Raw genomic sequence first — 23,042 nt, forward strand, 5'->3', positions numbered from 1 at the left:
TATTTAGGATATTATAATTTAATATAATATTTAAGTATATCTTTAATTGATTTTATGTTTGTTTGATTTGATATTATCTTAATTTTATCATTATAATTAAATTATATTTTTCATCTATAATACTTAAAGGAAAAGTCTAGGGGCCAGCAATTTTTGTGTTTTCTGGCCAGCACTTAACCATCAAAAGAAAAGTGAGTGATTTCTCACCATTAGATGTAATCTCACACCATTAAAAACACTATTGATGACCAATTAATGGTTACAAAATACCAAAATTACTGACCACCTAGCATTGTTCATACTTAAATATACATTTTTTTTATTATACATTTTTAATTACCACAAGAATAACATTTGAATATTAATTATATTCTTGAATAGTCACCCAAAAAAATTATATTCTTGAATTATTATCATAAATTTTAAAATTAAAATGAAAAGAAAATTATTTTTATTGATTTTTATAGAATTTTTTTTAATAAAATACGTTCTTATTTATATATAATTAAAGAGAAAAAAATCTGAACATTTATTCTAAATTTCTAATTACTATTTTTTGAAAACTGCCATTTTGTTTAAAGAAATAAAATCTGAACATTTATTTTAATTACTATTTTTTTAAAACTGCCATTTTTTAAAAGAAAATAAATAAAATTTGTGCAGTGCGTGAGATAAAACTTAAAAGTGTCATTAATTATATTATATTATATATATATATATACTATTTGAACATAAAAATTAGTTATTAATATTATTTATTAATATATTTATGTATAAATTATATGTGTAATTTAATTTATTTTTAATATATATTTATATTAATAATTAATTTTGATTACTGATTTTAATATACATGTAACATAAAGATATATATCTTAAAATATTTTACAATTGTATTTAATATCCACACAATTAATGAATTAGAAGCACATAGGAAATTATTTTATAGGAAGTGTGTGTCAAAATTGTATATATAAAAGCTAAGTATACACACATTCTTGTCAACATTTCAAACAATGGTGAAGCTCAATTTTGTTGTGCGTAGTGTGGTGATCACTCTAGCATTCACGCTTTCCCTTTGTGATGCTAACGACGACGATGGTAATCCAAAATTTCATATTGTTTATTTGGGCTCATTACCTGAAACAAAAGCTTCTTATTCTCCCACCTCTCACCATCTTAATATGCTGCAACAAGTTCTTGATGGTAGCAACCCAACAAAATCCTTAGTCCGTAGCTACAAGAGGAGCTTTAACGGTTTTGCCGCCATGCTCACGAATCAGCAAGCGGCAAAGTTAACCGAAATGGAAGGTGTTGTTTCAGTTTTCCCAAGCAAGACTCTCCAAACCCAAACCACAAGATCTTGGGATTTCTTGGGACTTCCAAAGGCACCAAAAGGGCATCAAACAGTAGAAACTAATCTCGTTGTCGGATTTCTCGACACCGGGGTTTGGCCGGAATCGGAAAGCTTCAGCGACAAAGGTATCAGAGAGCCTGTTCCGAAACATTGGAAGGGTATATGTGCAGGTGGCTTGAACTTCACATGCAACAAGAAGTTAATCGGAGCAAGATTCTACGTAGAGAACTCTGCCAGAGACAACATTGGCCATGGAAGCCACACAGCATCAACAGCAGCCGGAAAAACCGTTGACAATGGCGGTTTTTATGGAATTGCAGGAGGCACAGCGAGAGGAGCAGTTCCTTCTTCAAGAATTGCTGCTTACAAAGTATGCAGCTCTGCAGGCTGTCAAGACCACGACATCTTAGCTGCCTTTGATGACGCAATTGCTGACGGAGTTGACGTCATCTCCGTTTCACTTTCTGGGACCATTGCCCTACGCCTTGACACAGATTCAATTGCCATCGGTTCATTTCATGCAATGGCCAAAGGAGTAGTTGTAGTCCAATCTGCTGGAAATTATGGTCCTTTACCTGGCACCGTATCAAGCGTTGCGCCATGGGTGATAACCGTCGCAGCAAACACCATAGATCGGAAAATCGTTGACAAGGTCGTTCTTGGAAATGGAAAAGCGTTGACCGGGATCCCGGTTATTAATCCTTTCGAGCCAAAGAGAAGAACAATTCCTATAGCTTTGAGCAACGGCAATACAAGGAGCTGTTTTGAAAAATCCGATGATCAATGTGCATGCTTGGATGAAAAATCGGTGAAAGGAAAGATAATTTTGTGTGAATATTATCTAGAAAAAGATGTACTCTTTTCTGGTGCAGCTGGTGCAATTGGAAAAGCATCTGATCTTGATAACGTGGCTTCTAACACTCTAATGCCTTCAGTGACATTGCTGCAAAAAGATTATGCCATTGTTAAATCCTATAAAAACTCAACAAAACACCCAAGTGCTAAGATCCTCAAGAGTGAGAGCGCTCAAGATCATAATGCTCCTAAAGTGGTAGCATTTTCTGGCCGTGGACCAAACCCTACAATTTCAGAGATCTTGAAACCTGATATAAGTGCCCCAGGGGTTAATATCTTGGCTGCTTTTTCGCCAATTGGTTCACCAACAGAAGATCCTAGTACGGATAATAGATCTGTACATTACAATATTCTAAGTGGAACTTCAATGTCTTGTCCTCATGTTTCTGGAATAGCCGCATATGTGAAAAGTTTTCACCCTCATTGGTCAACTGCGGCAATCAAATCTGCTATTATGACGTCAGCAAAACCCATGGTTAGGAGTTCGGTGGAAGATGTGGGAGAATATGCATATGGATCTGGACAAGCCAATCCAATTCTCGCAATCAACCCTGGACTAGTTTATGACATTAACAAGGAAGATTATGTGCAAATGCTGTGTAACTTAGGGTATGATAATCGCAAAATTAAAGTGATATCTGGAGAGTTGAATGCGTGCAAGGGAGCTGCACATCGATCATTGGTAAGAAATTTAAATTATCCAACTTTTGCAGCTCATGTTCGGCCCATGGTGCCTTTTAATGTCAGGTTTGGTAGAATTGTTACAAATGTTGGTTTAGCCAACTCAAGTTATACCGTAACAATCACACCGAATCCACAAGTTAATATCACGGTGACACCAAAGGTTTTGTCCTTCAAAGCATTAAACGAGAAAAAATCATTTGTAGTGAAGGTTGTTGGTAAGATACCACATGAAACTGTGGTTATCTCATCCATAGTATGGTCAGATGCGACCCATCATGTTCGAAGCCCAATTGTTATAGATGTCTCGGTACCATGAACTATAATAAATGTGACATGAAATAAAATATGATCATTTATTAGTTTTCATGTAATGTTAAAATTTTGTGAACACAATGGATCGTATATTCTAAAATCAGTAAAGTGATTAATTTTTAAATTTATTATTTAAAAGATAAAAATTTAACTGTTTGATTTTAATAACACTATTAAAAACTCATCAAAATGCATGAATCTAATTGAATAATTGTATAAAATTCTATGCAATTAAATTAAATTCGTAAAATTGATGACTTTTTAGATTCTATTAGATTGAAGACAATACAATTTAAGATCCTATCGACCTGCCTTCTCCACTATTTTCTTCCAATAGCGTCCTCTTCAACATCTCATGCAAGCGATATATCGTTCCTTCACTACGGGCACATCAGAGGCAACTCTAAATTAAATGCTATCTATGATAACTTATAAAACTTTCGGCTAGTGAAGCTTTCTTTAAGAGGATATCGAGGCTTTGCTTGCTTTGAAAAGAACTTCTCCTGAGGCATATGACCTTGAACTAGCTCCAATTCGGATCCAATTTTAAGGATTCATATTTATCGAAAATCGAACTGAACTGGATGATTTGATTGAAAAGTTATATAGTTATGCCAAATCTGGTGAAAATCGGTTCATTTACATAGACCGTAACTTCAGTTGAATTTAATCCAGTCAAATTGGTCAAACCTAATGAAAACTAGTTGGCTTGCATGAACGGTAACACTCCATGGAACTTGAGGCCATTTCCTTTACCTCCAATCCTCAACATCTGACATCACTTATCACCTAGCTAAGTCGGTCATTATGCTTCTAAGTCTTAATTAATAATTAGAAGAGGTAAATAATAAATTAGTATCTAAACGATTCTGACACTGATAAAATAATACTTGACTTTTGTTATTGAGAAAATGGTCTTTGAAAAATTTTAAAATTTGAAAAGTGTTTTCCCTAACTCGCTAAAGCACATCTCCAACGAGTACGATGCTGATGTGACCACTATGTTTTGGTGACTAGGCGAAACCCTTCTCTCCAACCCTAATCTCTTCCTCCCCAACACAGCTTTCACTCCTCTCTCTCTTTGGCCTAATTCCCATCCAAAACAAGTTATAATCAAAACAAGTTAATACAATAAATTACCAATAAAATAAGAACCAGAACAATAATCTAATAATTAAAACAACCATCAATTAAAACAATAACTAAAAATCAACAAAGAGAGAAGGAGCTGGAGCTTTATAACTCAACGGAGATGACTGAACAGTAGTGGAGCAGAAGCTAAATAGCGGCAAAATGGCGTCTGAACAAAAGTTGGGCCACGCGACAAAACCAAGGCTGTACAGAGACTAGAAGATGAGGGCTGGAGTGCGGCAGAACAGAAGCGGCTGAATGGTGGTAGAAGCCTGACGCAACGACAGTGGAGGCACAGAGTAACGATGGGGGAAGCACACGACAAAACAGAAGGGAAGCTCGCTAAAACAGGTGGAACCGCGACAAACAACGACGAAATAAAGGCGTCGCGACAATGTTGGAGCAGCGCAGATAGAGGCGGTGGCTGGACAGGTTGAAGAACGAAGACGAGGCCAGAGAGCTGAGGGGACAGTGCATTGGGGAGGGAGAGGGGGCAGTGCATCGGGGAGGGAAGTTTTGCCAGGTCACTAAAATACGGTGGCCACGTCAGCATCGTACTCGCCGGAGATGTGCTATGGCGAGCTTGGGAACACGCTTTGTCAAATTTTAAAATTTTTTAGGGACTATTTCGTTAATAACAAAAATCAAGTACTATTTTATCAGCGTCAAAATCTTTTGAGTACCGATTTGGTATTTACCTCTAATTAGAATAATGTTATATATGCCACTTTTATATAAAAATTTGTTTGGTCAAGAATAGAATTAGATAAAGAATAAATATTTTTATTAAATTAAAAAAAAACATATACATTGACATAGCAATTCTTTTTTTAGATTTTTTTAGTAAAAAATAATTTTTACTCTTTACTGCAATAATATTCTTTTTATATATGTCATAAAAAATATGTAAAAGTATATAAAAAATATTTACATATCATTTTTCTAATAATTATATAATATATATAAGCTCGATAAAATATTTAATTAAACTATAATTTATATATATAATTGCTTAATATATTATATTTATATTTATTTACTTAAAAATTTAAGTAATTCGTTGAACTAATAACTTAATATTAAGTGATTTTATCGATCAATTACTGATTAATTTTGACTAATGATTATTAAGGAAAATTTTTTGAAATAAATTAAAAATTATTTATTTTTTAAAACAAATAATTTTATCGTTAATTTTTGAAATACATCTTTTAGAGCTTGAAGCAAATTTGTTTGGGATATGCTATGGTGCTGAAGAAGAAATTTTTCGGCAAGTGCTGAAAGTAGGTGGCGCATTTTAGGAGTTGATGCGTGTGTAAGTTGTTTGGATGATTCGCGACAACTCCTGCATCGTGTTCAGTGAGTGATAGAGGTAGACAATAATATAGATGTAGTAATATTTTGTTAATGATGATTAAGAGTAATTACCCAAATCAGTCTCCGATGATTTTAGAATCGGACATTTTAGTCCTTAAGAAAAATTAATACACAGATCAATTCCCAAGATTTTACTCCGGCAGACAAATCAGTCCTCAATTCATTTTTCGGCAGAGTAATTACCCCGATCAGTCCTCAAAGATTTTAAAAACGGATATTTTAGTCCCTAAGAAAAACTAATATACAAATCAATCCCCAATGTTTCTCTCTGTTAGACATAATAGTCCTCCGTCCAAAAATAAAATAAAATAAAATAATTATTATTATTAATTACACAATAATATTGTACTATATTTTTTGTATTTTTTGGACAAAAATAATGATAAATTTATTCATTAAATTCTTATATATATAGTCACTTAATAATAATAATAATAATAATAATAATAATAATAATAATAATAATAATAATAATAATAAAATTATTAGAGATTATTTTACAAAAAATTCAAAGTTAATATAATCAAAAAATGTCTTATGTAAAATATATATATGTTTATATTAAAAAATATGTATTAAAATAAAATATTTTAATTTGGATTTATATTAAATAGATATATTTTTTTAATACAAATATATTTTTTAAAATAGTACATCTTTTGAATATATTAAATATAAAAATATCAAATAATTTGAACCTTAAATTTCTTGTAAAATAATCTCATATAATTTTATTGATTATTATTATTATTATTATTATTATTATTATTATTATTATTATTAATTACATAATAATATTATACCATAATTTTTTGTATTTTCTAAATAAAAATAATGATAAAATTATTCATTATATATATATATATATATATATATATAGTCACTCAATAATAATAATAATAATAATAATAATAATAATAATAATAATAATAATAAATAAATAAATAAATAAAAATATGTACTATTTTAAAAAATATGTTTGTATTAAAAAAATATGTATTTAATATAAATTCAAATTAAAATATTTTTTTAATATATATTTTTTAATACAAACATATATATTTTTTTATATAGGATATCTTTTGATTATATTAAATACAAAAATATCAAATGGTTTTAACTTTGAATTTCTTGTAAAATAATCTCTAATAATTTATTATTATTATTATTATTATTGAGTGAATATATATATATATATTATATATATATATATATATATATATATATATATATATATATATAAATTTAATGAATAAATTTATCATTATTTTTGTCTAAAAAATACAAAAAATATAATACAATATTATTGTGCAATTAATAATTATTATTATTTTATTTTATTTTTGAAAGGAGGACTATTATGTCTAACAGTGAGAAACGTTGGGGATTGATTTGTACATTAATTTTTTTTTTGGGACTAAAATGTCCGTTTTTAAATTTTATGGGGACTGATTTGAGTAATTACTCTGCCGAAAAATAAACTGGAGACTGATTTGTCTGCCGGAGTAAAATCTTGGGGATTGATCTGTATATTAATTTTCCTTGGGGACTAAAATGTCCAATTCTAAAATCCTTAGGGACTGATTTGGGTAATTACTCGATGATTAATTTGTTGTTGGGCTTTTTTGGGGGGTCCAAAAAAGATGTGGTATAATATTTTTGGGAGTTTAACAAATGTTGGGTGTTGACATAAAAAAAGATAAAACCCGAAAAAATAAATAATAATAATAATAATAATAATAATAATAATAATAATAATAATAGTTATTTACCAAAAAAAGTAAGAATAGTTATAATTATTTTTTTTAAAAAAAGAAGTAAAGTCTGAAATCAAATAGTTAAGACAATCCTGAGAGAGTAAAATTCAAAAGTTTTACCCTATAATTTAATAAATATAGAAAAATTTATATGAATTTTATTTTAATTTTTTGTTTAATGTTAAATTTGATTAGATTATTTTAATAATTTGTATGTGAAATTTTATATTTAAAAAAATAATTATATTCAATGTATATTCAAGTATTTCGTTAAAGTTAATTTATATTTTAAATTTGTATTTATAAATAAATATTAAAATATATCACAAATATATTATTTTTTATTTGGTATATTAAAATGAAAATATGAGATAAAGTAAAAATATAAAAATAAGATCAGTAAAAGAAAAATAAATAAATAAAAGCTGGTATTTATAATTTAACGTAGAATTGTATTTCTTTTTGTAACTTATATAACATAACCATAACCATAAGCATTATGAATTTTATAATTTTATTTTTATTAGTTTATTTAACAATAACTCAATAAAACATTACATATTTGTCTAAAATCACAATGAGATGAGATTTAATAAAATAATATTTAAGTAAAAGTTCAAAAATTCAATTATTTACATAAGCATGCATTTAGATCATGGAAATACATATCATATTTTCTTTTTGTATAATGACACAATATATATATATATATATATATATATATATAAAGAGGAGTTCTAATTCTAAAATTAACTAAATATGTTTGTCAAATATAAAGTCAAGTGAATCAAATTCTAAACTTGCACTTTGATTTGTGAAATTCAACGAATTTTATAGCAATTGATATGTTTTTTAACTATATATTATTTGTATTTTAATTTTCAATTTTATTTATTTCATAACCTTCAATTAGTTATATAGAATCAATAACATCATTTAATAAATATTGATTATTATAATATTCATAACTGAACATTTATGAATATTAATAATAATCACTTAGATAAAAAAAAAAGTTTAAAGTAAACGTAGAGTAAAAAAGAAGCAATAAAAAAAATTTTAAATATAAAAATGAGTTTATATTTATTTTTAGGTTTGTTTCTCTCCTTTGAATAATTTCTTATTACTTTTACTTATTTAAAGTAAATTTAAAAAAAAAAGATATTTTTTTATAGTTAATTATGAAGATATGCCTAAAATTTTAAATATTATATTAAAACAAAAAAAATTTACTATATGTAATTAAAGTAAGAAAATAGATGGAAAAAATTTAATTTTTGTATTCTATTTGCTAAGACATGATATCATATATTTTTAGCTTAAAAAATTAGTTACAAGATTATTAATTATTATTATTAAAATCATATTATATATATACACACAAAAAAAAGAGATATCCTTGTCCTTACATTAAAAATAAAACTCATATGAATTTTTTTATATTTATTAAATTATAGGGTAAAATTTTTGGGTTTTACTCTCTCTTAAGATTGTCCTAACTATTTAATTTCAGACTTTATTTATTTTTTTAAAAAAATAATTATAACTATTCTTACTCTTTTTTTTTGATAAATAACTATTATTATTATTATTATTATTATTATTATTATTATTATTATTATTATTATTATTATTTATTTTTTCGAATTTTATCTTTCTTTATGTCAATTTCCAATATTTGTTGGACTCCCAAAAATATTATACCACATTTTTTTTGGACCCCAAAAAAGCCCAACAATAAATTAATCATCATTAACAAAACATTACTACATCTATATTATTGTTTACCTCCATCACTCACTCGACACGCTGCAGCAGGAGTTGTTGGAGATCATCCAAACAACCTGCACACAAGTCAACTCCTAGAATGTACCACCTACTTTCAGCACTTGCTAAAAAAATTTTTCTTCAGCACTATAGCATATCCCAATTTGTTTAGGATAACGACAAGCTTGTCTATTTTTATGAAATTTGCCCACTGCATCAGCGAATTTCGCCCACTACTACATAATTAAGTTTTACTAACATTTAACAAATGTTAAATATACTATATGTTACTAAAGAGCTTTACTAATATTTTTCTAAAAATTTAATAACATTTAAGAAAAATGTTACAATAAATCTTTTATAGTAATATTATAAGAAATATTACAATAGAGCTTTCTTAGTAACACTTAACGAAATATTACAATAGATATATTTTGTAACACTTAGAAAAATGTTACCATAGATATTTTTTATAACACTTAAAAAATATTATAATAGATATTTTATGTAACACTTAGAAAAATGTTACCATAGATAATTTTTTGTAACACTTTAAAAAATATTACTATAGATATTTTTTGTAACACTTAAAAAATGTTATAAAAGATTTTAGTAACATTTTTTAAGTTATATTATATTATTTTTTATTTTTTATTTTATATTATAAATAATATAAATATTCTAAAATTAATTACTACAACATGAAATATTTTATTAAATTCATTTTCACAAAATAAAATTTTTATAGCCTCTTTCATTAATCAATAATCATTGTACAAGTTTATTTTGTGATGTAAATAAAATGAAGAAAGAAAAAAAATACTTATAACACTTGAACTCTATAAACATTCCATATATAAAAAAAAGAAAAGTAATACACTTTACATAAAAAACTTAGTCCTTATACTAATCCTAAAAAAATGTATTTATCTGATTGACTAGCTCATTGCTGTGACAATTTGTTACCATTTCCTTAAACCAGTCAACCAAGTTCATTTGATGCACATTAAATAAAAAAGCAATAAGAACTCATATAATGGGCAGAAATAAAATCTGAAAAAAAAAATAATCATGAAATCACTTATGCAGGTAGTCTGGAATAATCAATAGGATTTCTTCCTGTAATTAGCTCCATTAGTAGAATTTCTGTTGGAACCAAAATTGATACTGAAAATGATTTTTTGCTGCATCTCTATTAGCTTTGGGTGAAATATATACACATACACACATCAGTCTAACAAACTAACAGACTAGGCTAACAAACTAACAAACCCCTAATCTAATGGAAAAGATTCCTCTCTAAATAAGGCTAACTAACTGCTTGCAGTAAATAAATAACAATCTGCTAATACTCCCCCTCAAGTTGGTGAAAAAATGTTAATGATTCCCAACTTGCTGATCAAGTTCTTAAACAAGGTAGGCTGTACAGCTTTTGTTAAAACATCAGCAAGCTGATGTACTGACTTCACATGCACCAGCTTCATGGTACCGTCCTGTATATGTTCTCGAGCAAAGTGACAATCCATTTCGATATGCTTGGTATGCTCATGGAAGGTGGGATTTTCTGCAATGTGGATTGCAGCTTTGCTGTCACAGAAAATGAAGGGCGGATTAACTTGTATCTCAAAGTCCTGAAGCAGCCGCATAATTCATACAACTTCAGCCGTGACATTGGCAAGTGCTCGATATTCTGCCTCAGCCGTGGACCTTGAAACGGTGTCTTGTTTCTTCGACTTCCATGAGATTAGAGAATCGCCAAGGAAGACGCAATAGCCGGTAGTGGATCGTCTGGTTTCGGTACAGCTTCCCCAATCAGCATCCTCATATGCCTTGACCGATAAAGGGGAAGAAACCGAAAAAAGCAAGTCCTGCCCAGGTGCAGCCTTCAAATACCTCAAAACATGATAGACAGCATCCAAATGGGTAGTGCGAGGAGAAGACATGTATTAGCTCAGCTTGTTCACAGTAAAGCAAATATCCGGTCTTGAAATAGTGAGGTAAAGCAACCTGCCAATCAACCTCATATATTGTCCCGCATCCTCGAGCAAATTCCCATCAGTGGCAGTAAATTTTATGTTTAGATCCAAGGGTACAGAGGCAGGTTTACAATCCGAAAAACCAGTGTCTTCAAGCAAAGACAGGGTGTAATTTCGTTGAGACAAATAAATGCCTTCCTTAGATGTTGCTATCTCCAATCCAAGGAAGTACTTTAAGGGGCCAAGCACCTTGAGTTTGAAAAGACCATGCAAAGTTTGCTGAGTTTGGGCAACCATATCACGAAGTTTACTAGCAACAATGATGTCGTCGTCATATACAAGCACCATAACAAGTGAATCACCTGTTCCTCTATGAAATAGAGAATAATCTGATTTGAATTGAGTGAAACCAGCACCAAGTAAAGCAGTGGAGAACTTGGTAAACCATTGCCTCGAAGCCTGTCTCAAGCCATAAATTGACCTGTTTAGTTTGCATACAAGCTTCTCCCCCTGCTCCCCTTGCTGGCATATCCCTGAGGTAGTTGCATATACACCTCCTCATCAAGATCACCATTCAAGAAAGCATTATTAATGTCTAGCTGCAACAATTTCCAATTCTTCATAGCAGCAACAGCAAGGAGTAAATGAACAGTGGTGAGTTTGGCAACGGGTAAAAAAGTATCCTTATAGTCTACACCAGCTTATTGAGTGTTTCCTCTAGCAACCAAACGAGCCTTGCATCTATCAACTGACCCATTTTGCTTGCGCTTCACCTTATATACCCATCGACAACTAATACAATATTTTTCGATCAGAAGCGGAACTACCTCCCATGTACGGTTATTCTCCATAGCTTGTAATTCCTCAGCCATAGCTTGTTGTCATTGAGGATACTTGGCAGCTTGGTGATAAAATTGGGGTTCATAAAAATTGGAAACTTGCATACAATAATCCTTGTATGTTGGACTCAATCTCTCATAAGAACAAAAATGCACCATCGCCAAAGGATTCACCACATTGTTGCAATGGTAGTCTATAAGATAGGTAGGTACCCTATGGAGTCGCTGACTTCTTCTCAACGGCTGTGGGTTCTCAGCTCGTGGCTGTGTCATAATAGGGACATGTGTAGCTGGAGCAACGAGTTGAGGTGTATTAAGGGAAACTTCAATTGGTTTAGGAAGGACATGATCATCAAAAGGATCAGGTAAGGAAGAATAAGTGCTGCCAAGCTTGAAGGGAAAATTCAATTCATGAAAAATCACATCCTTTGAAATAAAGAACTTTCTATTCTTGAGATCATAGAGTTTATACCCTTTGTAACCTCGTGGGTAGCCAAGAAAAACTGCTGGAATGGCTCTAGGTGAGAACTTGTTCCTAGAGGAAAGTAAAGTCGAAGCATAGGCAAGGCATCCGAACACCTTCAAGTCTTCATATGCGGGTACCTTATTGTAAAGTAATTGATAAGGGGACTTCTAGCCAAGAGTAGAGGAGGGAGATCTATTGATCAAAAAGGCTGCAGTAGCAATACATTCACCCCAGAAATAAATTGGGACACCGGATTGATAATACAAGCTCCTTACCACATTCAAAAGGTGTTGATGCTTCCGTTCCATCACCGAGTTTTGTTGTGGTCACTCAACACAACTGAATTGGTGAAGAGAACCTTTTGATTTTAAGAAATCAGTAAGAGATAACTCAGGTGCATTGTCAGACCGAATCTTCTTAATCACAGCACCAAACTGAGTGTGAACCATGGCAAAAAATTCTTTAATGATGGTCGTAGCATCAGATTTGGCTTTCAACAAATAAATCCAGGTATATCGACTATGATCATCTACCAAAGTGAGAAAATATCGCTCCCCCAAATGCGTAGCAGCATGATAAGGACCCCAAGTGTCGCAGTGTATCAATGAGAAGCATTCGAACTCCTGATTATTGTTGGAAACAAATGGCAACCGTTTTTGCTTGGACAAAGGGCTTATGTCACAAAGGAAATTTTTATTAGAAGATGAAGAATTACAATTCAAGGGCAAATGTTGCAAAACAGGAAAAGAAAGGTGGCCTAATCTATGGTGCCACAATTTTACACTTATTACATTACAAGAATTAGAAATGGCTAACATATTGGCACAATCGGCACTATTACATGTAAGTTCATTAACATTGACAGCTGGTGTGTGTGTGTAAACATACAATCCGTGTTTCAATTCACCTTTCACAATCATCTTGGAGTTCAGGTGGTCCTGAATCACAAAACCAACATCAGAAAGAAGAATATAAAAATGCTACTTTAACAATAAAGAACTCACTGAAATCAGGTTAATTTTGAATGAAGGCACATACAAAACTTCAATGAGTGTGAGGGTTTGAGATAAGGAAACAGAACCAGAAGCAAGCACAGGTATGCGAGTTTGATTAGGGAGAACCACAAACTTATTTGCAAATCAAATTGAAGGTTTGAAATTGTCCAAAGTACAGGTCACATGACAAGTAGCGCCAAAATCTAAGATCGATGATTTAACTCCAAGTGCAGAAATTAAAGCAACAGAGAAAAGTTTACCTTCTCCTGCGCTTGAAGCTTCAGCAGTGATAATAGGGGGCACTGTGGATGGGGCTTGTGTAGATAGGAGTGATATTAATTGTTGATACTGTTGAGAAGTGAGCTGAAGAGGAATGTCCTGACTTGTGTCCACATGATTGACCCGAACTGTGGCTGGACTTTGCTTCTTGTAATTAGGTGGATAACCATGTAACTTGTAGCATTTATCCTTGGTGTGGCCGAGTAAACCGTAGTGAGCACAGAGCGGCTTATCTTTCTTCCCTGGACGGATCTTGGAGTTATACTGTGTGTTCTTCACGCAAAAACCAGTTGTGTCTCATTGCTTGTTGGAGGAGCAAGAGTCAGTCCTCGTTGCCGCTCTTCTTGAACGATTAGTGAGAAAACTTCAGAGATGCTACGCAAAGGCTTCATCAACAGAATTTGGCTCCGAACTTGATGGTACACATCATTCAACCCTATCAAAAAGACAAGAACATATTCCTCATCAGCATGAGCTAAAAATTCACGAGCACCACCACAATTACAGCTTAATGAAGGTCGAAAATGGCATAATTCCTCCCACACACACTTCAGCTTAGTAAAAAACTGAGAGGCAGAGAGAGAATCCTGTTTCAGATTGATTAACTCTTTTCGCAGTTCATAGATTCGAGGACCGTTCTTTTGCTGAAATCGGTGACCTAGATCTATCCAAATCTCATGAGCAGAACCAGCAAAGATCAAGCTCGATGTGATCTCCTTGAAGACAGAGTTGAGAATCCAGGTGCTGACGATGTCGTTCAGACGACGCCAGCGGAGCTTGGAAGAGTGAGACGCACCTTCCTCAGGCAGCGGAATCGTGCCGTCAACAAATCCAAGTTTGTTTTTGCCATTGAGCGCCATTTTTATCGATCTCTTCCATGAAGGATAATTGTCACCGGTGAGCACTTGCGAGACCAAGGCAAGGTTCGGTTGATTGGAGGAATGGAGCAGAAAAGGATCGGCTTCATCGATCGCCGCCATTGCAGAAAGAAAATTGAAGGTTGGAGAGAAGGGAAAAGAGAAGAAATAGAAGAAGGTTCGAGAAGAGAGGAAAAGTGAAAGGGGAAAAGAAGGTTCGAGAAAGAGGAAAGAAGATCAGAGAAGAACGCAGAGAAGTATGAGAAATTCTTCTGATACCATGTTGGAACCAAAATTGATACTGAAAATGATTTTCTGCTGCATCTCTATTAGCTTTGGGTGAAATATATACACATACACACATCAGTCTAACAAACTAACAGACTAGACTAACAAACTAACAAACCCCTAATCTAATGGAAAATATTCATCTCTAAATAAGGCTAACTAACTGCCTGCAGTAAATAAATAACAATCTGCTAATAATCCCAAAGCTATACACATCAATACACTCATTGAGCATTCTTGTACTTGCATACTCAGGTGAAACATATCTGCACAAAATGTAATTTCATTCATGTCAATGTGCAAGAAAACTTTATGCCATAAGATATAACTAAGGAGGAACTAATCCAAATGTTCCCATTACACGCGTTGTGACATAGCTTTTCTCAAAGCCTAAGAAGCTTGGCCAATCTAAAATCAGATACCTTGGTATTCCAATTTTTGTCCAAAAGAATTTTTAGTTCTTTGATTCTAAACTTTTTTTTCCTACATTTTTCATTAAGGATTCAAACATGAATGCAGTTCTCAGTGAGGCAGGTGATTGTGCCATTGATCCACATTAGTTATTACCACACTGTTATGGACTACTCCAAAATTTTTGGCCTCTTAAAGCCTTTCTTTACCAAAATCTTAGGCTTTATGCACAACAATTGCCCAATCCCAGCAACCCCCTAACTTCTTTCACCAAACCCAACAATCTCTTGCCTTTTCAATTCCTCAACGGTACAAGACATTCTATAGGTACCAGTCTTGTATGTGAAGTTGTGAACAACAAACAGTTCCACGTAATCCTCCTTCGTTCTTGGTTTAATTATTTTATCCATCTCTATAATTTCATCAAAATTTTAATTAGATTCTTATACTTTTTTTTAATTAAATCTCTATATCATATCAAATTTTGCAACTAAGTTCTAACCGTGATAAAAATATTAAAATTAATAGAATATTCTGTTAAACTATATACAAAATATTCAGTCAAATATTAAATATATTCATTTTGCTTAACGAAATATTCTGTCAATTTCAGCAACGCTTTTATTACGGTAGAGACTTAATTACAAAATCTAATATGATATAGGGATTCAATAAAAAAAATATAAAAACTGTTGATACCCTGACCCAATAATAAAGGCCCAGGATCAAGCAAAAGGTCTAATCCAAAGGGTTGGGCCTCACCTAGTACCAATCTTCGTCTTATGAAGTCGGTACTCACCACGACTTGCTCTAAAGAAGTCGGGTACGAGGGTCAGCTGGCAGATAAACACTCATTCAAATGAATAACTGCCCCAAGAATCTCTCTAACTACTTCACAGAGCCATATCTTAACCTCCCTAAGATAAAGGGACGGTTAACACCCTAAAAAGGTGGTACTACTCCAACGGTGGTTATTGGTTCACCACTATAAATACGCTGACACCCCTCAGGTATCTCTAAGTCCCAATACATTCTAAATCTGCTAACACCCTTGCTGACTTAGGCATCGGAGTGTCTTTGCAGGTACCACCCCCCATTCCTTCACGAGCACAAGTCGGACGGAGGCCCCCGAGTTGCAGACCCACTTGAAAGTCTCCTCCTTCATACGTTTGGGCCAACCAACGCCATCCAACCCATCAATCTCCGATTACCCATCGTAACAAAAACCTAATTAAAAATTTAATAAAATTATAAGAACGAATAGAGTAATTAAACCTTCTTTCCAACTACAAACGTTGTAAACGGCTATGTAAGATACTTTGTTAAGTATTCATTGTCAAAATTAATTGTGGGACTATATTAATGTCATTTTAAATTATTTGAGACTAAAATAATAGAATGATTAAAATGTTAAAGATTAATAGAATTTTAGCCAAATATTAGGAACCAACTTAACACTTTGGCCAAATGTTGGGAACTCATATGGTGTTTTAGCCAAATATCCTCTAAGTTAGGTTTTAGTTTTCACATTTGAAATCATTTAGTTTCAATTTTTTTTAATTTTAATTCTCTTGTCAAAATTAATATTTTTTAAATATTGTATTTTTCTATTATTATTTTCTTTTAGGAAGCGAAAGTGAAGATGACCAAGTAATAAAAAATAGAAGAAAATATTTTTTTAAAAAAAAATATTTTGATCAAAAGATAAAAATAGATTAAAATAAAATATTTGTAACAAAAATAAAACGTTTCTAATTGTTTTTGTTATATATATAGTTTTGGGTTTAATTTTAGAAATGAGATTTTTTCAAGTTCTTATGGATATTTGTATACGAAGAAGAATATTATAAAATAACAAATTAGATACGTAGACTTCTCTAAAACTAAGTTCAAAGAAAATCTACAAGTTGCCTCAATGCATGAGATATAATCTTTAGTATGGTAATTTAGTAATCCAAAAATGTAAACCTTAGTAAATATTAAAATATATTTAGGATATTATAATTTAATATAATATTTAAGTATATCTTGAATTGATTTTATGTTTGTTTAATTTGATATTAACTTAATTTTATCATTATAATTAAATTATATTTTTCATCTATAAATACTTAAATATACATTTTTCATTATACATTCTTACCACAAGAATAACATTTGAATATTAGTTATATTCTTGAATTATTATCATGGTTCATAGTTAAATTAGTTCCTGAAAGATAAGTTATTCTTTAAATTTGTCCTTGAAATATTTTTTCAATTAAATTGATCCTTTAAAAATTACAAATTAATCATATCTGTCATTCAGTTACTCAATTCATAATTTTCGTCAACGATTAATGATGTGAAATATTAACTGATAGCATACATAACACATAACATGTTCAATTAGACGTTGAGTAAATATGTTTACGAAAATTTATCAATTTAATCACTAGGTTATATTAGGAATATGATTTTTTTAATTGGAAAAAATTACTAAATTAATAAATTTTCATAAACATATTTGGTCAATATCCAATTAGACATATAAGGTATTATATATGTTAACAATCACCATTTTACAACATCAATTTTTGAAAAAAATTGTTAATGGAGTGATTGGAGGAAAAATATGATTAATTCGTAATCTCTGAAGGATCAATTTGATTGAAAAAAATTTTTAAGAATGAATTTAAAAAATGTCTTATTTTTTAGGGACTAATTTGACTATTAACTCTTATTATTATAAATTTTAAGGTTAAAATGAAAAAAAAATTATTGACTTTTATAAAAAAAAATCATAAAATATGTTCTTATCTATACATAATTAAAGAGAAAAAAAATCTGAACATTTATTCTAATTACTATTTTTTTGAAAACTGCCATTTTGTAGAAAGTAAAATCTGAACATTTATTTTAATTACTACTTTTTTAAAACTGCCATTTTTTTAAAAGAAAATAAATAAAATTTTTGCAGTGCATGAGATAAAACTTAAAAGTGTCATAAATTATATATATAAATATACTATTTGAACATTAATATCAACTACTAATATTATTCATCAATATATTTATATATAAATTAGTTAATTTTAATTATTAATTTTAATATACACGTAATATATAATAGATATATATCATAAAATATTTTACAATTGTATTTAATATTCACACAATTAATGAATTAAAAGCACATAGAAAATTATTTTATAGGAAGAGTGTGTCAAAATTGTATTTATAAAAGCTAAGTAGACACGCATTCTTGTCAACATTTCAAACAATGGTGAAGCTCAATTTTGTTGTGCGTAGTGTGGTGATCACTCTAGCATTCACGCTTTCCCTTTGTGATGCTAACGACGATGATGGTAATCTAAAATTTCATATTGTTTATTTGGGCTCATTACCTGAAACAAAAGCTTCTTATTCTCCCACCTCTCACCATCTTAATATGCTGCAACAAGTTCTTGATGGTAGCAACCCAACAAAATCTTTAGTCCGTAGCTACAAGAGGAGCTTTAACGGTTTTGCTGCCATGCTCACGAATCAGCAAGCGGCAAAGTTAACCGAAATGGAAGGTGTTGTTTCAGTTTTCCCAAGCAAGACTCTCCAAACCCAAACCACAAGATCTTGGGATTTCTTGGGACTTCCAAAGTCACCAAAAGGACATCAAACAGTAGAAACTAATCTCGTTGTTGGATTCCTCGACACCGGAGTTTGGCCGGAATCGAAAAGCTTCAGCGACAAAGGTATCAGAGGGCCTGTTCCGAAACATTGGAAGGGTACATGTGCAGGAGGCTTGAACTTCACATGCAACAAGAAGTTAATCGGAGCAAGATTCTACGTAGAGAACTCTACCAGAGACAACAATGGCCATGGAAGCCACACAGCATCAACAGCAGCCGGAAAAACCGTTGACAATGGCGGCTTTTATGGAATTGCAGGAGGCACAGCGAGAGGAGCAGTTCCTTCTTCAAGAATCGCTGCTTACAAAGTATGCAGCGATTCAGGCTGTGAAGACCACGACATCTTAGCTGCCTTTGATGACGCAATTGCTGACGGAGTTGACGTCATCTCCCTTTCAATTTCTGGGACCACTGCCCGACCCCTTGACACAGATTCAGTTGCCATCGGTTCATTTCATGCAATGGCCAAAGGAGTACTTGTAGTCCAATCCGCTGGAAATTATGGTCCTTTCCCTGGCACCGTAGCAAGCGTTGCGCCATGGTTGATAACCGTCGCAGCAAACACTATAGATCGGAAAATCATTGACAAGGTCGTTCTTGGAAATGGAAAAGTGTTGACCGGGATCCCGGTTATTAATCCTTTCGAGTCAAAGAGAAGAACAATTCCTATAGCTTTGAGCAACGGTAATACAAGGGGCTGTTTTAAAAAATCCGATGATCAATGTGCATGCTTGGATGAAAAATCGGTGAAAGGAAAGATAATTTTGTGTGACTATTTTCTACAAGAAGATATACTCTTTTCTGGTGCAGCTGGTGCAATTGGAAAAGCATCTGATCTTGATAACGTGGCTGATAACACTCTAATGCCTTCAGTGACATTGCTGCCAAAAGATTATGCCATTGTTAAATCCTATAAAAACTCAACAAAACACCCAAGTGCTAAGATCCTCAAGAGTGAGAGCGCTCAAGATCATAATGCTCCTAAAGTGGTAGCATTTTCTGGCCGTGGACCAAACCCTACAATTTCAGAGATCTTGAAACCTGATATAAGTGCCCCAGGGGTTGATATCTTGGCTGCTTATTCGCCAATTGGTTCACCAACAGAAGATCCTAGTTCGGATAATAGATCTGTGCATTACAATATTCTAAGTGGAACTTCAATGTCTTGTCCTCATGTTTCTGGAATAGCCGCATATGTGAAAAGTTTTCACCCTCATTGGTCACCTGCAGCAATTAAATCTGCTATTATGACGTCAGCAAAACCCATGGTTAGGAGTTCGGTGGAAGATGTGGGAGAATATGCATATGGATCTGGACAAGCCAATCCAATTCTCGCAATCAACCCTGGACTAGTTTATGACATTACAAGGAGGATTATGTGCAAATGCTGTGTAACTTGGGGTATAATAATCGCACAATTAAAGTGATATCTGGAGAGTTGAATCCGTGCAAGGGAGCTGCACATCGATCATTGGTAAGAAATTTAAATTATCCAACTTTTGCAGCTCATGTTCGGCCCATGGTGCCTTTTAATGTCAGGTTTGGTAGAATTGTTACAAATGTTGGTTTAGCCAACTCAAGTTATACCGTAACAATCACACCGAATCCACAAGTTAATATCACGGTGACACCAAGGATTTTGTCCTTCAAAGCATTAAACGAGAAAAGATCATTTGTAGTGAAGGTTGTTGGTAAGATACCACATGAAACTGTGGTTATCTCATCCATAGTGTGGTCAGATGGGACCCATCATGTTCGAAGCCCAATTGCTATAGATGTCTCGGTACCATGAACTATAATAAATGTGACATGGAATAAAATATGATCATTTATTAATTTCCATGTAATGTTATAATTTTGTGAACACAATGAATCGTATATTCTAAAATCAGTAACGTGATTAATTTTTAAATTTATTATTTAAAAGATAAAAATTTAACTGTTTGATTTTAATAACACTATTAAAAGCTCATCAAAATGCATGAATCTAAGCGGATAATGGTATAAAATTCAATGCATTAAAATAAAATTCATAAAATTTATGACTTTTTAGATTCTATTAGATTGAAGACAATATAATTTAAGATTTAGTTTTATTAGATAAATAATGATTTTTATAAATAATGTGAATAATTGGCTCTAAAATTGATTCAATAAAGTAAAAAAAATATTCCATTCTCAAATTACTTTCTATATTTTAACATTTGGATAATCATCTACACACCTATTGAATTGAACATTCAGTCATTATTAACTATGCATAAGTAAATGAAATTAAAAGAAATAATCATCTAATTAAAAATAATGACCATAATCATCTGCATACATATTGAATTGAACATTCGATATATCTATTATTCATATTATTTAACATTCTCATTGTTTACTAATATTTTTCCTTTAAGATTCTATCGATCGGTATTCTCCATTATTTTCTTTTTCAAAAATATTTAATAATAAAAAAACCAATAAAAAATAATTATAATTTTTTATTTAATATTTATTAATTATTACGATAATTAATAAATATTAAATAAAATAAATTTTAACTATTTTTTTTGTTTTTTAATATTACCAATAAAAAAGCTAGTTATGCCAAACGTGGTGAAAATCGGTTCATTTACATTGTCCGTAACTTCAGTTGAATTTATTCCAGTCAAATTGGTCAAACCTAATCAAAACTAGTTGGTTTGCATGAACGGTAACTTCAGTTGAAGCCGTTCACTCCATGGAACTTGGGGCCATTGCCTTACCTCCAATCCTCCACATCGATATCTGGCATCACTTATCACCTAGCTAAGTCAGTCGTTGTGCTTCTAAGTCTTAATTAATAATTAGAATAATGTTAATATGCCACTTTTATATGAAAATTTGTTTGCTAAAGAATAGAATTAGATAAAGAAAAAATATTTTTATTAAATAAAAAAACATGTGCATTGACATGGCAATTCTTTTTTTGGATTTATTTTAGTAAAAGTTATCTGCAATATTATTCTTTTTATATGTCATAAAAAATGTGTAAAAGAAGTATATAAAAGATATTTACATATCATTTTTCTAATAATTATATAAGCTCGATAAAATATTCAATTAAACTATAATTTATATATAATTGCTTAATATATTATATTTATATTTATTTACTTAAATTTAAGTAATTGGTTGAACTAATCATTTAATATTCGGTGATTTTATCAGATCAATTACTTATTAATTTTGACTAATGATTATTAAAAAAAATTTTTTGAAATAAATTAAAAAAATTATTTATTTTCGAAAACAAATAATTTTATTATTATTTTTTGAAACACATTTTTTTAGAGCTGGAAACAAATTTGTCCACGGTAACAACGAGCTTGTCTATTTTTATGAAATTTGTTAATTGCATCGATGAATTTCGTCTATGCTGCGCCAATAGCAAACTTTTTCCAACTTATAATATAAATCTGCATATACTGAGTTTCCTTCATTCACATCTACATTTATTTTTTCTCTTTTATACTTTTTGTTATTATACTCTCTATAATGTCTCAAATATCATTATTATCAATTTATTATGATGGAGAAATTGTATTTGATAAAGATGGATCTAGTATATTTAGTTCTGCACAACCAATCTTTCTATACTTGCTGAATGAAGTGAGAGAGGTGGTGACATTGAAAAATTGTATAGTACATGTAATTGGTCAACACATGAACAAGGTGAGAAAAATCTATTACAGATATCCGATGGAAGTGAAGGACACTTTAATTTATAAAAGGTATTTTATTTTTTCTTATTTTCTTTTTTTTTGTCAAAATTTTTTTATATTATTTTTATATGAAAACATGTCTTTTAACAATTTTTCATTTGATCAAGGTATAGAATACATAATCACGAAGACATACAACTAAACAGGGGTTAACACAATTATTTTTCAAACATTCGTTTGCTGGAATTATTTGTGTTTTTGGTTGATATGTGTCCAACGACTTCGTCGAAAGTGTGTGATGAGAATGAATCATCTGTAGCAGTCAGAACAAACA

General features: G+C 31.1%; 2 protein-coding genes across 2 annotated transcripts; both read left to right on the forward strand.

Annotated features, from left to right (window-relative positions):
• Positions 1 to 1,016: 1,016 nt before the first annotated feature.
• Positions 1,017 to 3,212, forward strand: LOC130949113 (subtilisin-like protease SBT4.3). The gene has a single exon (XM_057877933.1). The coding sequence runs from the start codon at positions 1,017 to 1,019 to the stop codon at positions 3,210 to 3,212; it is 2,196 nt and encodes a 731-aa protein (XP_057733916.1).
• Positions 3,213 to 18,613: 15,401 nt separating this feature from the next.
• LOC130949116 (subtilisin-like protease SBT4.3) lies at positions 18,614 to 20,808 on the forward strand. The gene is given in 2 exon segments (XM_057877935.1): positions 18,614 to 20,378; positions 20,381 to 20,808. Coding segments are annotated over 2 exon segments (2,193 nt in total).
• Positions 20,809 to 23,042: the final 2,234 nt, after the last annotated feature.

Source organism: Arachis stenosperma, chromosome 9 (assembly GCF_014773155.1).
Source record: "Arachis stenosperma cultivar V10309 chromosome 9, arast.V10309.gnm1.PFL2, whole genome shotgun sequence".
NCBI classification, from domain to species: Eukaryota; Viridiplantae; Streptophyta; class Magnoliopsida; order Fabales; family Fabaceae; genus Arachis; species Arachis stenosperma.